The following is a 16,818-nucleotide window of genomic DNA, read 5'->3' on the forward strand; positions in this document are numbered from 1 at the left end:
CGACTAAATGAATAAACAACATCTGAAAGGAATATTAGTTTTCTTTTTTTCTAGAAATAATATGCCTTTAAAATGATGGAGGCAAATGATTATTATGATTTATTTTTATAGTGTTCTTCTTCCCAAAGTATTTTTTTCATTTGTTTGCATTTTGAATGTGGTGGTATTAAAATCAGAATGGTCTGCTTTTGAGATAAATATGGTTATTGCAGCTGACAGGAAGGTGAGAACAAAGTAATTTGGGATACAGGTAGTCCTTGATTAATGATCATTTGTCCAGCAAGTGTTTGAAGTTACAGTGGCACTGAATGAATGGTACTTATGCCTGGTCCTTGAAGTTTTTTTCTCTATCTCTATTTTATTAAACAAATTTATATGGCCTCCCAACTCATGTACGGTGACTCCAGGCAGCTTACAGAATTGAAATCCACAATACAAAAACCCATCAACTACCCTGCGCTCTGCTATCCTGGCTGCCCCCGTTGCCCTGCACACTGCCTTGCTCCTCTGCCACCCTTGTCAGCCCCAGCTAACCTTTGCGGTCTTCCTCCTCCTGCTGCTGACAAGGTGTGCCTGGTGATGGGGTGGCGGAGTGCAGGGCGATGAGGGCAGCAGGGGTGGCAGAGCGCAGGGCGGCCAAAAGGGCAAAGGTGGGGAGATAGGTGGATGGGGGAAGTTGAAGTGCATCCTGTGATTGTAAATGTGGGTAGGCTGCCAAGTCCCTGAATTTTGGTCACATGACTGCAGGGGCAGTGCACGGGCCGTAATTTCGAGGACTGGGCATCAGTACCATTCGTTCAGCACCATTTTAACTTCAAACACTCGCTGAACAAATGGTCATTAAACAAGGACCACCTGTATAACCCATACAAACAAAAGCATTTTTGGGGAACATCATAATTTTTTAAAGTGGGAAGGGGTCCTGAGAGAAAAAAGTTTAAGAAACACTGATATATAAAATGAGGTATGCCAGTCTTAAATCCACCCAGATCAGAGTCCAGGAAGTTAAAACAGTCTGTCCACAAGAACTAATTATTTAACAAAGAATAATATTTTTATAACTTAGTCACTGAACCACATCCGGCATCAACTGAATTAATTTTTATTACTGTCATGGAGCTTTCTGTTCGTATCCTTCTTGCCATCCCCTTGCTTGTCCCTCTGATCTACTCTGAAGGATCCTCTATCTCTCAAGCAGATTTGTGATGACATTGGAAAACAGACTGGTTATATTAGCAGTATCTGTTCTGCTGGCAGATGGATCCCATTCTATGCAATCTACTGATTCTTTTCCAAATAAACTGTCCTAACAGTCAGGAATCACGCTGAGACGAGGAATAGGTCTCTAGTGTTTATTACTGCTACATAAGACAGAAAATCCTAACAAACTGAAGAAGCGTGGGAAAAACCCAGACAGATAAACCCCAAAAGTTAAGACGGGTCTGATCTGTGTCTCTTTGAATGGCTGCTTAATTCCTCAGTACTACGCATGCATTTTCCCCCCTGGATAGGGGCCCCCTCCTGCTCGCCATCAGTACTCATGACAAGAATTTTATATTTGTTAATTAAGAGGAGGTGGAGAGTTCATGGAATTGTTTATATTTGTCATGATGAGGGTGGAAAGCCGCTTTCTTAGGGTGGAGGGTTTTTTTCTTTTTCTTTTTTTTTGCTTTCTTGCAATTTTTTTTCTTTTTTCTTTTTTTAGTCTGTACTGTTTTATTGCTTTTTTAAAAAAACTTTAAATAAAATTATTTAAAAAGAGAGAGAGAACTGTTCTCCCCCAAATCATTTGGAAGCAGCAGCATCTTCAGGCAGGGGACCCTCAGAGGGCAGACTGATGAAGGGAACACTGCAGCTGCATGATACCAGCCCAGCCCCTTGTCTATGTGCCTTGTGAAGTGCACACATGCCAAAAAGAGGCAGTTTGCCACAGTGCTGCTTTCAGTATTCTCACAAAAGCAGCAAGTTCTTGGAAGCATAATTATCACTGATTCCAGCTCTAGTTAATATACTTCATATTAACATCCTGAGAAGCCTAGTGCCATTGCAGAGGAAGAAGTAGATGGTATTGTTCATCTAGATTGGTAGTAAGAAAGAGTACTCAAAATTCAATCCACCACGGTGCACTAGGACTTACTCCCAGAAAGTATGCTCAGATTGCACTCTTTTCAATGTTGTCGGATTACTTTATTATTAACAATTATTCTGCCATTATCCAACAGCAAAAGTGAGGAAAAACATTTCTTTAAAAAACTACAAACCCCCTTGTTCTAAGCTTTACAATGACTGGGGAAAGATTTGATCAGAGGCAAATTCCAATCTTATGCAACAGGATTTATTCCTCGAAATCATGTTCTGAATTACAGCCTTCTCCAATTCATTGCTTTGAGCTGATGAGTTATGAGCCAAGCTTGACTCTACTGTGTCAATGAGTCGAGTCACAATGCCCAAGGAGATATCAGAGACAGGCTGAAGTATAGAGGTCAAACAGAAGAACCATGATTGAAGTGAGGCAATTCCAGACAGGGGTCTCCTTACTTACAGGTAATCCTCACTTAACGACCCTAAATGGGACTGGAATTTCTGCTGCTAAGCGATGCGGTCATTAGGCGAAACATCATGTGACCAAACCACTTAGTGACGGAGGAAGTGAGTTAGTCCCACTCATGGTTGTTAGGCCTCACGCTTCTCCTGCCCTGCTGTGCTCACCTCCGCTTCAACAACCTCCGTCCACCTATCTCCATCTATGCCCTTTTGGCCGTCCTGCATTCTACCGTCCCTGCCACCCTGCACTCCACCTCCCCTGCCGTCCTGTGTCTGCCATCCCTGCCACAGTAGCAGGTGGCTTCAAAGCCTTGCAAGGCCTCAAGAAGGCCACACATGACCTTGAGAAGATGGCCTCGCACCACCAGCAGCTGCCTCAGGAAGGGCAAGGCCAGGTGCACTTCATCAGCAGTGGGAGGACAAAGACGGCAAAGGTCAGCTGGGAGCAGCAGGGGTGGTGGAGTGCAGGGCAGCAGGGCAGCAGAGTGCAGGGCGGCAGGAGCAGAGAAGTGAAGCAAGGATGGCAGAGCCAGGGCAGCCAAAAGGTCAGGGATGTGGGGAGGCAGGCAGGTGGGGGAAGTAGAAGCACACCCCGTGGTCATAAATGTGGGCAGGCTACCAAGCACCGAAAGGTGAGATGATTTTCACAACCATGTGATCAAAGCCCCAGCCCTTTTTTAACCTCTTCCTGTTCCTACCCACTGCCAGCAAGGGTGCAGAGACAGCAACTAGGAATTTGGCTTAGTTTGAAATCCAGGTGAGTACAGAGTAAAATTATTTATAACTGGATATGGCGCTTGGCATCAGAAGAGATCATAGTTAAAAATGAATCACAGAGCTGTTTTCAAATTATAGTATCAAGATACAAAAGCATCATATCTCTACAGTCTGTAGTTCTTACCGATCAGTTTAATGCAAGGGTTCCTCTTTTTAGCTTCTTTCATCAGCCACCATTCATAGCCACGGAAATAGTTTTCATCATTTTCATAGTGCATGTGTGAGGGTTCAGTACCATCTAGGAAAGGAAAATAAAAATTACCTCTCTATTTCATTAAATGCAAGACCTGTCATCTATTTTTACTCCAGCATATTTTCCAACAGCATATGAAAACCACATCTGTGCAATGAGACTGAATATGAAACATTATTTTATTCAGTTTCATCCCACCAGCTAATGTCAAGGGCAGAAGCATTAATACAGATAACTCTCTGTATCACATTCATATTCAAAATCTTCATTTTAAAAACATAACTGTATGACTAACTAGTAATAACATATCACAAAGCACTTGCTCAGTAGAAAACTGTTTTGTGTCAGGAACAGGTCACTCCTATCGTCTAGAGATAAGTTTCAATATGGACCTTTAAAAATGGAATAACTAAAAGTACGATACCAAATTTCAAACTGGATTTAGAGTTTTCTTCTATCAGCAGTTACATAGGCAGAGCAGAATTTCATAGAAATTCTGTATTATCATAGAATTTACAGGCAGCAATACACCCTCACTGGCAACCATCCAGATCCTCAAGTTGTCCTTCAAATATTTACCACTGGCAGATACTAAGCCTGCATAATACATTTTTTTAACCTTTTTTTTGCCTGTCATGCTTTACCATAGGCTAAGTGTGTTTTTCCACTTTCCAAGTGCCTACACAACTGGAATAAACATGTTATAAGGAAGAACCTCACAATTCCAATAGCTGGCATCAGATTTACTTGCTGAGTTTCTTTAGTGAGAAATTGGCCCTATTTTGTTCCATTAGTGAAATTAATACAATCTTGCATGGGAAGTAGGGAAAAAGCATGGTATGTCATGCAAAACTGAAGTGAGCATGTTTGCAAGTATCATTTAAAATTAAGGACCTATCATTACAGCAGGCAGCATCCAACATTAACCAAGTGCATATCGGTGTGCTACAGGATTTCCCATGCGTGCCTCCTAGAACATATGCAAGAAAGGCATGCAAGAGAGGGTTATGAAGAAGCCATTCACTTGCAGAACAGCAAATATCAACACAATTACTCCACTAGATCCCATTCACTAATGCTACAATCCTTTCCTGCAAACCCCAAGTTCAAATACCTGTAGACTGTGCATCACCACCAATCTCTACTTTGAGGATATGCAAAGAGGCACCAAAATTTGGCTTAAAACAAGAGAATGAGAGAAAAAGTGTTAGTATTTCTATTTGGTAAACAACATTCCACTACTATCACACCCATTTTGATTAGTTTTCAACTAATTAACATGAACGCTGTTCCCGCATGATTTTAAAAAGAACAATTACATTATTTCCTCCCTCCCCATATTTTATGCAAATGATAGCACTCTACATTGGCTTCTTTTTTCTTTTTTCCTTTTCCTTCCTTCCTTCCTTCCTTTTCATCAGGGCTGTTAACATTCATCTAAGGAACTTTAGAGAACCTTAACATTTCTCAAAACATTCTATTCATTATGGATGATTCAGCCAGGCAAATCAACCGAGTAGAATTCACACATCACTGTAGATGAATTCACATGGAATGCTAAGACCTAAACCATGGTTTATAAATCCCAATAACTGGATTCATTCAATACGCTATTAGTCATCCATATTTTGAGCTGCAAAACTCCAGAAGACCACAGTACTACATGGCAGCAAAGAGTTAGCATTCATAATTTTGCTGTGCTCTAGATCGGGGTTTCTCAACCATGGTTCTGTGGAGCCCTAGGGTTCCGTGAGAGGTCACTAGGGGTTCCCTGGGAGATCACAATTTATTTTAAAAATTATTTCAAATTCGGGCAACTTCACATTAAAGAGGTAAGTTCCTTCATTTTTAGTTTAAGAACACTGTTAATGCATATATACAGGCCTACACATGAAACAAATATAATAATTTTGTAACTTCGGGCCTATATTTGAGCCTGAATGTGCAGGAGTTCTCTGAGACCTGAAAAATATTTCAAGGGTTCCTCCAGGTCAAAAAGTTGAGGAAGGCTGCTCTAGATAATTATCTGAAGTTTTTTAGCCCAGACATGGTATGCCAACACACTATGGCTTAGTACAATATGAACCCATCCTCTGCTTCTATTCACATTTCCTCCCTGGACCACTTCAGAAAGCTCAACAAACTAGGTTTCATTTTTCTACAGATAGTCCTTGCTTAATGACAGTAATTGGGACTGGAATTTCCACTGCTAAGCGATGCAGTTGTAAAGTGTGACGTCATATGACCACATTGCCTAGCAACGGCAATCCCAGAAGTCCCCATTGCCATCGTTAAGCGAGAATTGCAGGTTGTTAAGTGAGGACCTCCTCACAACTTCCAGCTGGCTTCCAACAACTGAAGTCAGTGGGGAAGCCAGCAGGAAGCTGCAAGTCCCAGGTGGCTCACAAGCAGGCCAGCAGACAAGTACATGGCTGCTGCTGGGTGGGGGAGGGTGCGTCGCGGCCCCAGCAGTGCGCAAGCAATTTCGGGTCCGGGGTGGCTCCTGCCAGGTAGGGGAGACTTACCCGAGCAACTTGCGACCTTCCCCGCCAGCTTCCCCATTGCTTGTGGGAAGCCAGCAAGGAAGGTCGCAAATGGTGATCATGTGACCGCAAGGCACTGCAACCAACATAAGTGTGAGCTGGTTGCCAAGCTCTCTGATCGTAATCACGTGACCATGGGGGTGGTGCAATGGCCAGAACTTCAAGGACCAGTCATAAGTACCACTCATTCAGCACCACTGCAACTTCCAACAGTCGCTGGACAGGTGGTCAGTAAGCGAGGACTACCTGTATATCATCCAACAATACTGGAGAAAAAGGAACACTAGTCTTAAAGGAACTACAGCAAAAAAAGCCATAAGATTAAGAGGTTTCTGAGGCTGTGCCAGCTAATACACATAAGCATTCACTAGGGGGACGAGCGGGGAAACTGATGTGAATTACATACTTGCGTCATTTAATGTCATTATACAATAATGTAAATTTGCATCATTTCTGAGATTGTTACTCACGTGAGTCATTTAATAAGCGTAACAGATACTACTGGCCATAAACCAAATGTATCCCTCAGACCAGTTTTATATCATTTGGGAGCTTGTTGCCAAGAAACACCAGAATTATGAAAGGGATTCTGAAAATATTTTATAAAACTTGTTGGAAGGAAAAAAGTTCTGGCTTCTCCAGTCATTAGTATTTTTCCTTTCAGTGCCTTCAAAAATAATTCTCATTGCTCAGCCAGATTATATAACCATCGTACCATCTTCATTAAAGGTAAGTAGCATTATGTGAAGTACAGAAAAGGAGTAAATTTGTAAGCAAAAGAAATTAAAGAGAAAGGGAAGGAAAATCCACATCCTCTTTCATTTTATCATTCGACCAAGCATCTTCATACTTTCCATTAATAATCCTCTTCACTTTGTTCCAAACAGCTTCCATACCCTCTTTCTTTATGTCCATTTGTTTTCTATTGGGAGATAAACCTAACTTCTAATATGGGACTTGTATTTTCTCTTCCTGCAGTCATTCAATTTTCACTCTAATTTCTTTTACTTTCATTTCCTTCACTGTCCACTTTTTCCTGTGATCCCCTCTTGATAGAGCAAAAAGTGATCTGTCCTATATTCAGAACCTCTCATGAGTCTTGGGTCCTTCAAGAATTCTCTCAAATTTTCCTCACAATCAAGTTTTTAGATTTATATTCATTCCTTTTTCACAGGTACATATGAAGAGATAAACTAAGTATTCCAAACAGACTTTTTTCTAAGCAGATACTCACCTAATTCTCATCAGATACTCACCATATTAATTCTCATTCATTCTTGGGTTTCTGAATGGCTTTAGTGGTCTAGCGGTTAAGGTTCTGGGCTAGAAAACTGACTTGAAGGCTCTCACTCTCTCTTGCTATCTATCTATCTATCTATCTATCTATCTATCTATCTATCTATCTATCTATCTATCTCATTCTGCCATAGTTACAACACACAGCTTTGCACTAACCCAAAAGGCCACAGTAACTCTGTCAGAACCCACAATCAAAGAGTTGTTAGATCTGTTGATTGTGTTCTCTGCCACTGAAGCAACAAATCTCAAGCTCCGGATGGGGAGGGGGTTGGGAGTGAGAAGAAATCCAAGGTCGTACCAGCCAGCCAGGAGTGGAATGCTGGACTGTTAAGGGAAAAGCGGGGGAGTGTGGAGGAGGTTTTGATGTGCCTGTGTGTCTTTTATCAGATAGCTGTGTGAGAACTTTTTTAGTCATGGCTTTTTGCTTAACATCTGTACACATCACCAATAAATCTGAAATCTGCATTACATCTGGATGCATAAGTCAGAATTTGATTGAGTCAACAGTGTCAGAACTTTACACACTGCGAGTAAACAGCAGAAAAGCAACTGCAATGGTATCTCATATATCAATCAAGAAGAGAAGTAAATATCATGGCAAAAGACTGAATGCACAGGGAGAGACATGAACACGTGCATGAAACTTTATTTTCATGTTTCTGCCACTCTCATTTGTATCACAGCAACTTTTTGTTAATATTTTAAGGAAAAAATTAAAGTTCTACCTTAAAGTCAATCTAGATGTGACAACAATGCATCCTTCTAGGTTTTAGTGGAGGCAGGGGAAAAAACAATAATACAAGAACAGTAAAGCATAATTACCTTAAAAAGATAATCTAAAATCTGAGACCGATAAGGTTCTGGGTAATCCACCAAAAGCCGTGAGGTGGCCTATTAAAAAAAAATAGGAAGACAAACATTTAGATTAATATTTATACATGTTGATACTACTGATCTGAAGTAACTTTATGATCCAATAATCATATTTACCCCATTTATCTTTCGAGCCCATTTTCCCATGCTTCTTTCATTACCCCTGTTATCTTCATAACATCTTCTCCTAGCCTTATTTTACTTCCTTATTTCCTCTCAAATACTCAATTTAGCAGATAGCAGCACCTAGCCAGCCTTGGCTGATGATTTCAGAATACTAAGTAGGATCAAACTTGGAGATCAAGAGAAAATCCCAGATCTGTAAATTAGACAAGGAATTCTGAAAAAATTCCCCAAAGAAGGCAGTTACAAATTTCTTCCATATTCCTGCCAAAGAAAACCAAAAGGATTTGTCCAAGTATCCATTAAAAATAAGAATCTGACTTGAGGGAGTCTTTATTTTACCTTATAATGTATAGCTTACTTTTACTCAACTTGTCTTATTCTCAGCTTCCATTTATTATGTTCTTACACCTTATCCCTCACAATGAAACAATATATCCCTGCTTATCCACTCTTGACATTGATCATTTCTGTCTCCTGCTTCCGAGATCTTACCTGGAAATACCCTGTCTCTATTTAGTTATTTTAGAAAACCAATGTACAAAGCTTCACCTATTGAAATCCAAATGGCAAAAATTCACTTCCAGCTTTAAAAAAAAAATTGATTCTCTGTCTCCTCCGCCCCCACTGAATAAAGTTGGGGAATACATCCTAACTAAATACATTGTGCAACACACTTGCCAAGTTAGGTCTGTTTCTTTAGCCCCTACCTGATGAAATGGCTACTCAACTTGGGAAACTTCTGGCACAATAAAATCTGTCTGTTGGGTATTATAAGTTCTTATTATAAGAAACCCTGTTCATGATGTAAGCACCCTCACTGGAAAAATAAAATATAAAAAATGCCATGCTGGTTACAGCAATTAGCACATGAAGCTATTTATTATTATTTATGTATTTTGTTGTTTATTCATTCAGTCGCTTCCGACTCTTCGTGACTTCATGGACCAGCCCACGCCAGAGCATCCTGTTGGTCGTCAACACCCGCAGCTCCCCCAGGGACGAGTCCGTCACCTCTAGAATATCATCTATCCATCTTGCCCTCGGTCGGCCCCTCTTCCTTTTGCCATTATATATTAGATGCATCTAATACATGAACAATATATACATATAATATACAGACCAAATGAAGTAACAACCATGCTCAGATCCCCTCAGAGGCATTTCCTGTAAAAAGGATCTGAGCAAGCTGAGAGCTCAGATCCTTTTTACAGGAAGTGCCTCTGAACGCCAAACGGGTTCTCTGCTTTGCGTTAGGGGAGCTGAGCGTGGTTGTTACTTCATCCCCAAGGTCAACAAAGGTCAACATCCCAAGGATTGGGATGATCAGCGGTGCTCTGACAAGGAAGCAACCTGAACATCAGACAATTCGCAGGTTCTCCTGGGCATTAAATCAGACTTCCGTCCCGCTGAAATGCCTCTGCGACTCCGCGCAAACATCGCCGCCCCCACTCGAGTACAGGTTGTCTGACCCACCCCCAGCCCGCGTGGTCGCTCAGTTCACCCACCCCGCCACCACTAATGGCTCCGATGCCATCGAATTGCCGCGCCAGCCCGACGGCATCATCTAGCCAGTAACTGCCGCTCCGCCAGGCAGCCGCTCTGCAGCCCAGCAGCCAGACCAAGGACCAAAGCCGCATCCTGGCCGGTCGAACGAACTGCAGCGCTCAGCAAGACCAGGACCAGGACCAGGACCCAGCCCGCATCCCAGATCCCGGAACAAATCCGCGAGAGGCGGCTACAGCGCCGCTCCAAATCGCAGCACGGTCAGGTGACACGCGATCACCTGACCAGGCGGGCAACTGGCAGCGCGGAAAGAAAGGGAGCGAGGTCGCCGAGTGGCGGTGCAGTCGCGTGTCGGCCCCCACTCCCGCCTCGGTGATGACGTGACCGCCGAGTTATTCCGCTCGAGGTCACGTGACGGCGACTGTCAAGCCTGGGTTATGTAGGAAGGGGGTTGCGTACGAAATCCGGACGGGGGCGGAGATCGGGGTCCTTGCGATCTTGACCATTGCAGACTACGGCACTGTAACGCCCCTGAGGAGTTTAAAGATTAAAGTGCCTTGCAGTGATTTTAAGAGGAAATGAGAATCAGCTTACTTGTACGGTAGCTTCAGACCTCTATAGAGAATAGGCTATTAAAGATACAGCAGGGAAATAAGGTAGGGAAAGCATGCTGAGCATGGCTTCTGGCATTGCTTCCAGCCCCTCTAGCCACAGGAAGCCACTGTATCTCCTTGTGTGTAACAAAGTGCGGTGGGGGGTCGGTGTGTGTGTGTGTGTGTGTGTGTTTTGGCTCTTCACTTCCTTGACACTTTGGGAAAGAGGAGGGAAGGGGCTTAGAACGGAGCGGCCTGGAGCATTCGGAGCTGCCGCGCTGCGGGGTTTTTTGTTTTTGTTTTTTTCTTTATAGTTTTTCATTTATGCTGCCCGTCTTCAAACCCGATCCTTCTTTTGTTGGCTTCTCTTGCCACGCCAAATGTAGTCCTATTCCATGCTGTTTGGGAAGGGTTATGCTGCTGGTGGACAGAGTCCTGAGCCCCTTAACTAATTTTTTCCCCCACATCTGTATCAGAACAAATCTACAAAATGGATGGGAAACAGTACTGTGAAGCCTTAATGAAATGATCCATTCCATCTGTTCAGTCTTTTGCCATTGCAGAGAATTGTTTTTGAGAAGCAGATGGCTTTGGATAATTTGGGGTAAATAAACTTTAGACCAGTTTATCCACCTATGGCGTATGTTTTTTTTAAAAAAATGCAGATGTGTACATTCATCAACTAAATACATAGTGTCAGTAAGTCATACGGTAACTTCAGAAATCTGGTCACATTGAGGACGTCACTGAAGGGATTCTGTCTTGGGAAAGATTTTGAAATATGGAGTTTGAAGTATTACAAGATAATACATTTATAAGCACTTACTGTTTTGCACATTTCTGATAGGAGCCTAATTCAGATAATCATTAAAAGGTATTTTGAATGTGTAGTGCTTTAATGGGACGCGGTGGCGCTGCAGGTTAAACCGCTGAGCTGTCGATCGGAAGGTCGGCGGTTCGAAACCGCGCGGCGGGGTGAGCTCCCGTTGTTCATCCCAGCTCCTGCTCACCTAGCAGTTCGAAAACATGCAAATGTGAGTAGATCAATAGGTACCGCTTCGGCGGGAAGGTAACGGCGTTCTGAGTCGTCATGCTGGCCACATGACCCGGAAGTGTCTATGACAACGCCGGCTCCAAGGCTTAGAAACGGAGATGAGCACCGCCCCCTAGAGTCGGATTCGACTGGACTTTACGTCAAGGGAAACCTTTACCTTTACTAGTGCTTTAATATTATAGTGCTTTTAAATGTATATTGCTATTATGTATGCATTTTTTTTCTTTCAGTGTGTTTGTGAGAGCAGTCTGGATTCTTTTAGGATGACCTGTGGTGGCTTGAATGTTTTGCTTAAGGTCAGGAACCTTGTCAGGATGTACGATAGTTATGCATTTTAGATACTTCCTGTGAACTATGCTTTGAGCAATTCCTGCTGATGGTTTGGTTCTGCCAGTTCTGTCCCCAAACCTTTAACCCCAAGCTCTTTCTAAATTTGAGAGACCTATTTTGGCTCTATTTTACTATTAGCACTTTACTCAGATTAGTTTACATACTTAGATGTCATTATCATCTAATAATTATCATTATTCAGCTTTATAGTGCTAAATAATTATCATGTCCTTCAGCTTTATGGTGCTGTGTCACTTCAGCAACCACTTTGAGTTGGTTTGCCTGGAGCAGGTCAGGAGATCGTAGCAGCAATGAGAACTTTAGGTTTATCCTGAGCAAAACACAACACACGTCACACAAGTTGAACATTTCATCCTGTTTGTTGCATGGGGATGCCTCAGGCCTTGTGATTGTCATGAATGGGCCATTATCTGGTTAGGGTTGGATTAGTGGCTACAACTCATTTCTGTAGAAGCAATGGACTTATTAAAGTCCATTTAGCTTCTACATATGCTTGTGAACTGTGGTGTTGGAGGAAAATTCTGAGAGTGCCTTGGACTGCAAGAAGATCAAACCAGTCCATCCTCCAGGAAATAAAGCCAGACTGCTCACTTGAGGGAATGATATTAAAGGCAAAACTGAAATACTTTGGCCACACAATGAGAAGACAGGACACCCTGGAGAAGATGCTGATGCTAGGAAGAGTGGAGGGCAAAAGGAAGAGGGGCCGACCAAGGGCAAGGTGGATGGATGATATTCTAGAGGTGACGGACTTGTCCCTGGGAGAGCTGGGGGTGTTGACAACCGACAGGAAGCTCTGGCGTGGGCTGGTCCATGAAGTCACGAAGAGTCGGAAGTGACTAAACGAATAAACAACAAAAGCTTCTACATAAAGCCAATTAGAATAGACTTCCGAAAATGTCTGTTGATCACATTGGATTTCAAGAGGACTTGGACAGGTTTGTGGTTAATCCCACTAGTAATCTGTTGATGCCCTGGAATAGGGGACTTGCTAGGGCAGTTCACACAATCACTTCTAATTTCTATCATGTTTCACAAATGACTTCTCGATGTACGAACTCTGGGAGGTGAAAAAGCAAGTTAGATGACTAGAGAACAAGTGGAAGATGACTCAGATCGGGACGATACAGCATAAAACCCACTTGAGAGTATACATTGTGGTAATACATGCAGCAGAGAAGCAATATTTACTTATTTATTTATTTATTTATTTATTTTATTTATTTGTCCCTGCCCATCTCTTCCCAGTGGGGGATTCTGCATTGGTGCATACACACACACACACACACACACACACATACATACACACACAAACACACACACGCACACACTGCATTGGCAAGCTCAGTACTTGCTGTGCTGTTCAGGCTGTCCTCCTTTCAATCTCCAACTCTTAAAGTTTAATCATAGAACGTTTGGGGGTTTCTTGGTTTTGGGGTGGGTTGGGTTTGTTTTCTAGTTGATAAAATCTTATGCATTCAGGGTTGCATAAATGCATCAGCGCTGATGCAGTGTCAAATTATGCACTGTAGGTGTTTAGTAATGACTCCTATCTGATTCGAATGAATCAGTTTCCACCTGTGATGTCCAAAGAAGTGGATAGGCTGTTGGGTGTGGTTCATTACCCAGTTGTTCTCTTTATTCTTGGCTTGTAATTTCTAGCCAGGGGTTATTAAATATGTCATAGTATAATCAATACTACTGTACTTTCTGGAATGCAGAATGCCTCTTTACTTAAAAGAGATGATCAGACCTGTTCTTAGAATCCTGTACTGCATCCTGATGAATCATCTTTAGAGAATGACATAATAGAAAATAGGAGAAATTCCAGAGAGAGGAAAAACAACAGAACAGGCTCTGTAAGAAGGAAACATTGATGTACTGTATACTAGTAATAGTATAAAGCATAGTAAATCAGTAATTGCATTAGCAAGAGTATAGAGTATAGAGTAGAGTACAGTGGAAACATTGTAATTTTAATAGTAATAGTATAGAGTATAGTATAGAGGAAACATTCTAATAGTAATAGTAATTGTATAGTAGTAGTAGTAATACAGGTAGTCCTCACTTAACAACTGCTGTGTTTAGCAACTGTTCAAAGTTACAACAGTGCTGAAACGGTAACTTTACGACCAGTCCTTGCACTTACGATGGTCACAGCGTCCCCACAGTCATGTGATTGAGCGCACTGGTGCACTTTGCAAGCAGTGGGTATTTGCATAAAAGAGCGTTTGCATGCTTCACAGCTGGCTTCCAACAAGCACAGTCAATGGAGAGGCTGGCAGTAAAATCGTAAGTCGCAGTCACCTGATGTCTTGCTTAATGATGATGGGTGATTCACTTAACGGACACAGCGGAAGTGAGGTCATAAGTCCATCATGGTCACATGATGTCTCGCTTAATGATCATGTCAATTAGCAATGGAATTGCCAGTCCCAATTGTGGTGTTAAGCGAGGGCTTCCTGTAGTAATAGAAATAGTTTATAGGGCAGTATAGAGGTTATAGGAAGCATGTACATATACTGTACATCACTTTTACACCTTTGATTTTGCCAAATCAAAAGTCTCCCCATCCCTTATAGGGAGATACAGAGAAACCACCTGGTCCATGGTCCAGTGCTTTTGTCTCTTGCGTCTGGGTCAATCTAATTGGGCATGATTTAAAAAAAGAACCCATGGTACAGAGGGAGTATGGTTCTTGGCTGCTCAGCAACTTTTGATGTCATTAACTATGGCATTTTTCCTGGATCACCTGGAAAAACTGGGGATGGAAAGCTCTGTGTTTTGTTCCTATCTCGCAGGGTTCTATCTTGATCCACATTCCAGATGGGATCACTTGGGGACAGTTATTCCTCAGAATGAGAGCTGTAGATGTGTCTCTTTTAAATACGTACTGCTCTCCACTGTTGAGCAGTTCAACAGGAATTGGATACTTTTAGTATGTTGGTAGCACCCAAATCTCATTTTTTGAAATTTTCAGAAAATGGGATAACTTCCTTAATGACTCTTTGTAGTTAATAAGTTAGATGAGGGAAGTGAAATAGAATCCATACAAGAGGGAGGGACTCATTGTTTGGGGTCATAATTCCAGGTAGATTTCCTTGTTCTAAATGCGACTATACTCTCCCCAAGAGTGTAAGCTTGTAACTAAGGGGTTTGGGTATGTTTCTGGAGTAAGGGCTTCAGAGAAAGGCATGGCTCTTTTGTCAGTTTATTGTGCCTCATGAAGTTTGTTTTGCCAGGCAGAAAATGCCCTTTAAACTTTTGCATGCTCTAGCTGTCTCCGATTGCTTTTGTGCCTAATGAGAAAATGTCAGTTAGTGCAGAACTCAGCATCCATATTGGCCTCACAAGGAACTGAAAGAAACCATACCTCTATCTGATGATCAGTCTTTTCATCTCCAAACCACTCTTAGTCCAATTTAAAATGCATCTGAGATTCTTTTGAGTATTTGCAGATGATATAAATACAATCATATTTATGAGTGTGCAAGTCCAGGCTCTATAAAGAGCCATCCACAAATCGGTGGATACCCTTTCTGGCCAATAGCTGAGCACAGAGAACTGCCAGCCAACAGTGTTCACTTATTTTCTTCTCAAGCTAGCCAAGAACAGTGTGTTGTTTCATGCCTTCAGCTGCACTGCAATGCACCTAAAAAATTACTTTTTTCACATCACATATAAAAAAGACAGTTGTCATGGTTACTGTTCCAATGTTCCTGAAAAACATCGTAACGGGTTCCCATGCCATGGAGCTGACACGAGTTGCTGTATGGGAGGGGGCTGCTCCTGTTCCTTGTACCAGGCTGTGATGCGAGGACCGAAGAATGAAGAATGCGTGTTTGGGTTATCTTGCCCTGTCAAGGACGTTTCCCGGAGACCGTCAGGAATCGTTAGGGGCACCTGTGGGCATGGAATTGTACTGACTTTGGGGGGAGGGATTGGGAGTTGCTTGGGGATTTATTGGGAGACATCCCGCACTTTTACTATTCTCAGCTTTGCTTGTGATCCTGCATACTATTCGTTATTAAATCAGATATCCATGAAAGCCCTGTGTGAGTCTGATGGTGATTTTGAATAGGCAATCATTACAACCGTAAGTTACCAGCATCCTTCTCCTTTCTACTCCATTGTTTCTATGCATTTATTGTAAATATTTGTTTTATTGCTTTGTAATAAAATCCCAGAGGAAATTTAATGTGAAGCTGTGTAAAAGAAACTGAATTATTAAGAAATATACTATAAATAAATACAGTACACTGAAAACTCTCCAAGTGTTCCCACTCATCATGAGAGCCTTCCCCACTTCTGGTGCACCGGCATGTCTGCACTGGGTTGCTTTTCCCAACCATGCCAGCACATCAGTACAGTGGGGTCTCAAGAGCTGAAAGACCAAATAAAGAATACTCACAAATGAAAAAATAGATCATCCTTCAGAACAGGTCAGTGATACTGGGCTTTTTAAAAAAAAATTGCATTCATTAAGCATTTCCTCGTCCTCATATACAAGGTCACTGGCATTGGAATAGGGTAAATTTGTTCGCAATTATAGTGCTGTATGATTACTGGGAAACTGATTCTACCTCAGTGCTATGACTGTTCTTTCATATCTCCAAAGGACATCTGTAGTAAAGACATTATACTGGCTGCCTATTTGTTTCCAATGTGAAATATAAAGGGAGGGGGTTATTTTTTTAAAGTTCTCTATGGCAAGTATGGGCCCAGATGGTTTGACCGAATGGTTCCTTCTATATGACATCACACCACACCACCCATCACTAACATCATCTCAGGAGGATACCCTAAAGTTGCTGCAGGCTCCTCTTGTTATAATATGGATTCAAGCTGTCTCTATAGTGGCTGATGTCTCTCTGCTGAATTGAGGGGATTAAATCATTTTGTGATTTTTTTTAAAGGCTTATGAACAAACGTTTTTAAACTAGCATGTAATTCATTATTTTA

The 16,818-nt window shown here is 42.0% G+C and overlaps 1 protein-coding gene across 3 annotated transcripts in view; it reads right to left on the reverse strand.

Moving 5' to 3' along the window:
• The window catches only part of GALC (galactosylceramidase), a 63,545-nt gene extending 53,471 nt beyond the window's left edge, over nt 1–10,074 (reverse strand). Inside the window, exons 1-4 of one of the 3 annotated variants that reach the window (XM_063290191.1) lie at nt 9,861–10,074; nt 8,179–8,247; nt 4,629–4,692; nt 3,446–3,559 (exon numbers count right to left, since the gene is read on the reverse strand). In XM_063290191.1, the coding sequence (XP_063146261.1) occupies nt 3,446–3,559; nt 4,629–4,692; nt 8,179–8,247; nt 9,861–9,992 (379 nt within the window). In that variant the 5' untranslated portion in view covers nt 9,993–10,074. Of the gene's footprint in view, nt 1–3,445; nt 3,560–4,628; nt 4,693–8,178; nt 8,248–9,856 lie in introns of all 3 variants that reach the window. The other 2 variants (XM_063290190.1, XM_063290192.1) reach the window with 2 other exon arrangements.
• Between the last annotated feature and the right edge of the window lie 6,744 nt (nt 10,075–16,818).

Source organism: Candoia aspera, chromosome 1 (assembly GCF_035149785.1).
Source record: "Candoia aspera isolate rCanAsp1 chromosome 1, rCanAsp1.hap2, whole genome shotgun sequence".
Classification (NCBI taxonomy): Eukaryota; Metazoa; Chordata; class Lepidosauria; order Squamata; family Boidae; genus Candoia; species Candoia aspera.